At 53.1% G+C, this 3,924-nt stretch overlaps 1 protein-coding gene across 1 annotated transcript in view; it reads left to right on the top strand.

Annotated features, from left to right (window-relative positions):
- LOC121343227 (signal-induced proliferation-associated 1-like protein 3) overlaps nucleotides 1-3,891 on the top strand; it is a gene marked incomplete at both ends in the record, with an annotated part of 11,639 nt that extends 7,748 nt beyond the window's left edge. Inside the window, one exon of the mRNA XM_041418208.1 lies at nucleotides 3,793-3,891. Within this exon, the coding sequence (XP_041274142.1) occupies nucleotides 3,793-3,891 (99 nt within the window). The remainder of the gene's footprint in view (nucleotides 1-3,792) is intronic.
- Nucleotides 3,892-3,924: the final 33 nt, after the last annotated feature.

Raw genomic sequence — 3,924 nt, 5'->3', positions numbered from 1 at the left:
GCCATCTTGGTGCCATTGGTGCCATCTCAGTGTCTTGGTGCCATTGGTGCCATTGGGATCTCTTGAGTGCCATTGATGTCATCAGAGTGTCATGGATGTCACTGGAGCCATCTTGGTGCCATTGGTACCATCTGAGTGTCTTGAGTGACGTTGGTGCCATTGGGATGTTGTGAGGGCCATTGATGCCTTTGGTGCCACCTTGCTGCCATTGATGATATTGGTGCCATCTGGATGTCATGGACGTGTTTGGTGCCATCTTGGTGCCATTGGTGCCATCCCAGTGTCTTGGGTGCCATTGGAGCCACTGAGATGTTGTGAGTGCCATTGGCGCCATCTTGGTGTCATGGGTGCCAGTTGGGTGTGTTGGGTGCCATTGGTGCCATTGGGTTGTTGTGGGTGCCATTGATGGCACTTGAGTGTCATGGATGACATTGGTGCCATCTTGGTGCCATTGGTGCCATCTGATGGTTTTGGGTGCCATTGGAGCCACTGACATGTTGTGAGTGCCATTGGCGCCATCTTGGTGTCATGGGTGCCAGTTGGGTGTGTCTTGGGTGCCATTGGTGCCATTGGGTTGTTGTGGGTGCCATTGGTGGCACTTGAGTGTCATGGATGCCATTGGTGCCATCTTGGTGCCATTGGTGCCATCTTGGTGCCATTGGTGCCATCTCAGTGTCTTGGGTGCCATTGGTGCCACTGGGATCTCTTGAGTGCCACTGATGTCATCAGGGTGTCATGGATGTCACTGGAGCCATCTTGGTGCCATTGGTGCCATCTGAGTGTCTTGGGTGCCGTTGGTGCCATTGGGATGTTGGAAGGGCCATTGGCGCCATCTTGGTGTCATGGAGGACACTGGTGCCATCTTGGTGCCATTGGTGCCATCTGAGTGTCTTGGGTGCCGTTGGTGCCATTGGGATGTTGGAAGGGCCATTGGCGCCATCTTGGTGTCATGGAGGACACTGGTGCCATCTTGGTGCCATTGGTGCCATCTGAGTGTCTTGGGTGCCGTTGGTGCCATTGGGATGTTGGAAGGGCCATTGGCGCCATCTTGGTGTCATGGAGGACACTGGTGCCATCTTGGTGCCATTGGTGCCATCTTGGTGTCTTGGGTGCCATCGGTGATATTTGGGTGCCACTGGTGACATCTTGGTGCCATGGGTGCCACCAGTGCCACCTTTCCCCCGTCCCAGTGGTGCCACCAGTGCCACCTTTCCCCTTGTCCCTGTCCCAATGCCACCGGTGCCACCAGTGCCACCTTTCCCCCGTCCCTGTCCCAATGCCACCGGTGCCACCGGTGCCACCTTTCGCCTTGTCCCTTGGTGCCACCAGTGCCACCTTTCCCGCGTCTCAGTGGTGCCATCCCAGTGCCACCTTTCCCCTTGTCCCTGTCCCAATGCCACCGGTGCCACCAGTGCCACCTTTCCCCCGTCCCAGTGCCACCTTTCCCTGTCCCCCAGTGCCCCCAGTGGCACCTTTCCCCGTCCCAGTGCCACCTTTCCCTGTCCCCCAGTGCCCCCAGTGGCACCTTTCCCCGTCCCAGTGCCACCTTTCCCTGTCCCCCAGTGCCCCCAGTGGCACCTTTCCCCGTCCCAGTGCCACCTTTCCCTGTCCCCCAGTGCCCCCAGTGGCACCTTTCCCCGTCCCAGTGCCACCTTTCCCTGTCCCCCAGTGCCCCCAGTGGCACCTTTCCCCGTCCCAGTGCCACCTTTCCCTGTCCCCCAGTGCCCCCAGTGGCACCTTTCCCCGTCCCAGTGCCACCTTTCCCTGTCCCCCAGTGCCCCCAGTGGCACCTTTCCCCGTCCCAGTGCCACCTTTCCCTGTCCCCCAGTGCCCCCAGTGGCACCTTTCCCCGTCCCAGTGCCACCTTTCCCTGTCCCCCAGTGCCCCCAGTGGCACCTTTCCCCGTCCCAGTGCCACCTTTCCCTGTCCCCCAGTGCCCCCAGTGGCACCTTTCCCCGTCCCAGTGCCACCTTTCCCTGTCCCCCAGTGCCCCCAGTGGCACCTTTCCCCGTCCCAGTGCCACCTTTCCCTGTCCCCCAGTGCCCCCAGTGGCACCTTTCCCCGTCCCAGTGCCACCTTTCCCTGTCCCCCAGTGCCCCCAGTGGCACCTTTCCCCGTCCCAGTGCCACCTTTCCCTGTCCCCCAGTGCCCCCAGTGGCACCTTTCCCCGTCCCAGTGCCACCTTTCCCCATCCCAGTGCCCCCTTTCCCCTTGTCCCTGTCCCAATGCCACCGGTGCCACCAGTGCCACCTTTCCTTGTCCCTGTCCCCCAAAATTCCCCCAAAAATTCCCGAAATTCCCTTCCCAAAATTCCCCCCAAATTCCACTCAAAATTACCAGAATTTCTCCCTAAAATTCCCAGAACTTTCCTTCAAAAATCCCCCAAAAATTCCTGAAAAATTCCCCAAATTCCCCTCAAAATCCCTCAAAAATCCCCCAAAAATTCCCGAAATTCCCCTCCCAAAATTCCCCCCAAATTCCACTCAAAGTTCCCAGAATTTTCCCCTCAAATTTCCCCCAAAATTCCCAGAATTTTCCTTCAAAATCCCCCAAAAATTCCTGAAAAAGTCCCGAAATTCCCCTCCCAAAATTCCTCCCAAATTCCACTCAAAATTCCCAGAATTCCCCCTCAAATTTCTCCCAAAATTCCTGAATTTCCCCCCAAAATTCCCCCAAAAAATCCTGAAAAATTCTCCTAAAATTCCTCCCAAATTCCCCTCAAAGTTCCCAGAATTTCCCCCCAAAATCCTCCTGAAATTTCCCTCAAAATCCTCCCAAAATCCCCCCAAAATCCCAGAATTTCCCCCAAAATTCCCTCAAATTCCCCCCAAAATTCCCAGGATTTTCCCCAAATTCCCCCCAAAATTTCCTGGAATTTTCCCCTCCGAATTCCTGAAATTCTCAGCAAATTTCCCCCCAAATTCTTGGAATTCCTCCCAAATCTCCCCCATTTTCCTCCTAAATTCCCAATTTTCCCCCTCATTTTCCCAATTTTCCCTTTTTTCCCCAACTGTTCCCATTTTCCCCAAAAATTCTCCCCAATTTTCCCATTTTTCCCGCATTTCCCCCATTTTCTTCCTGAATTTTCCATTTTCCCCCAATTTTTCCCCATTTTTCCCTTTTATTCCAAATTTTTCCCATTTTTCCCCAATTTTTTTCATTTTCTTCCAATTTCTTTTCCTTTTTCCCCTATTTTTCCCCTTTTATTCCAAATTTTCCCCCAATTTTTCCCCAAACTTCCCTTTTATTACCAATTTTTCCCCATTTCCCCCCAATTTATTCAAAATTTTTTCCCATTTTCCCCATTTCTCCCATTTTCCTCATTTTTCTCCCCATTTTATTCCCATTTTCCCCCTTTTTCCCCCTTTATCCCATTTTATTCCGATGTTTTCCCCATTTTTCCCCATTTTATTCCCCATTTTTATCCCATTTTCTCCCATTTTGTCCCCATTTCCCCCTGTATTTTTCCCTTTTATTCCCAATTTTTTCCCCATTTTCCCCCCAATTTATTCCCAATTTTTTCCACATTTCATTCCCAAATTTCCCCCCTTTCCCCCCCTTTTCTTCCCCCCCCATTTTATTCCCCTTCCCCCCCCATTTTCCCCAATTTTCCCCCTTTTCTTCCCCTTTTTTTCCCCCAATTTTCCCCCCATTTTATTCCCATTTTCCCCCCATTTTTTTCCCCATTTTATTCCCATTTTTCCCCAATTTTCCCCCAATTTTTTCCCCCTTTTATTCCCTTTTTCCCCACTTTTCCCATTTTCCCCACTTTTCTCCCCATTTCCCCCCCAGGCCCCTGAGCTTCCCGGACTCCCCCCACTCCGGCTCCGCTTTCCGCCAACCTTCCGGAAGCTTCTCCGGCCCCGGCAGCGCCAGGGGGGGCCCCGAGAGGTGGGGATGGGGAAAATGGGGAAAAAAATGGGA

This window comes from Onychostruthus taczanowskii, unplaced genomic scaffold (genome assembly GCF_017590055.1).
Source record: "Onychostruthus taczanowskii isolate IOZ18803 unplaced genomic scaffold, ASM1759005v1 scaffold580, whole genome shotgun sequence".
NCBI lineage: Eukaryota > Metazoa > Chordata > Aves > Passeriformes > Passeridae > Onychostruthus > Onychostruthus taczanowskii.
This window is presented reverse-complemented; position numbering and strand designations above follow the sequence as displayed.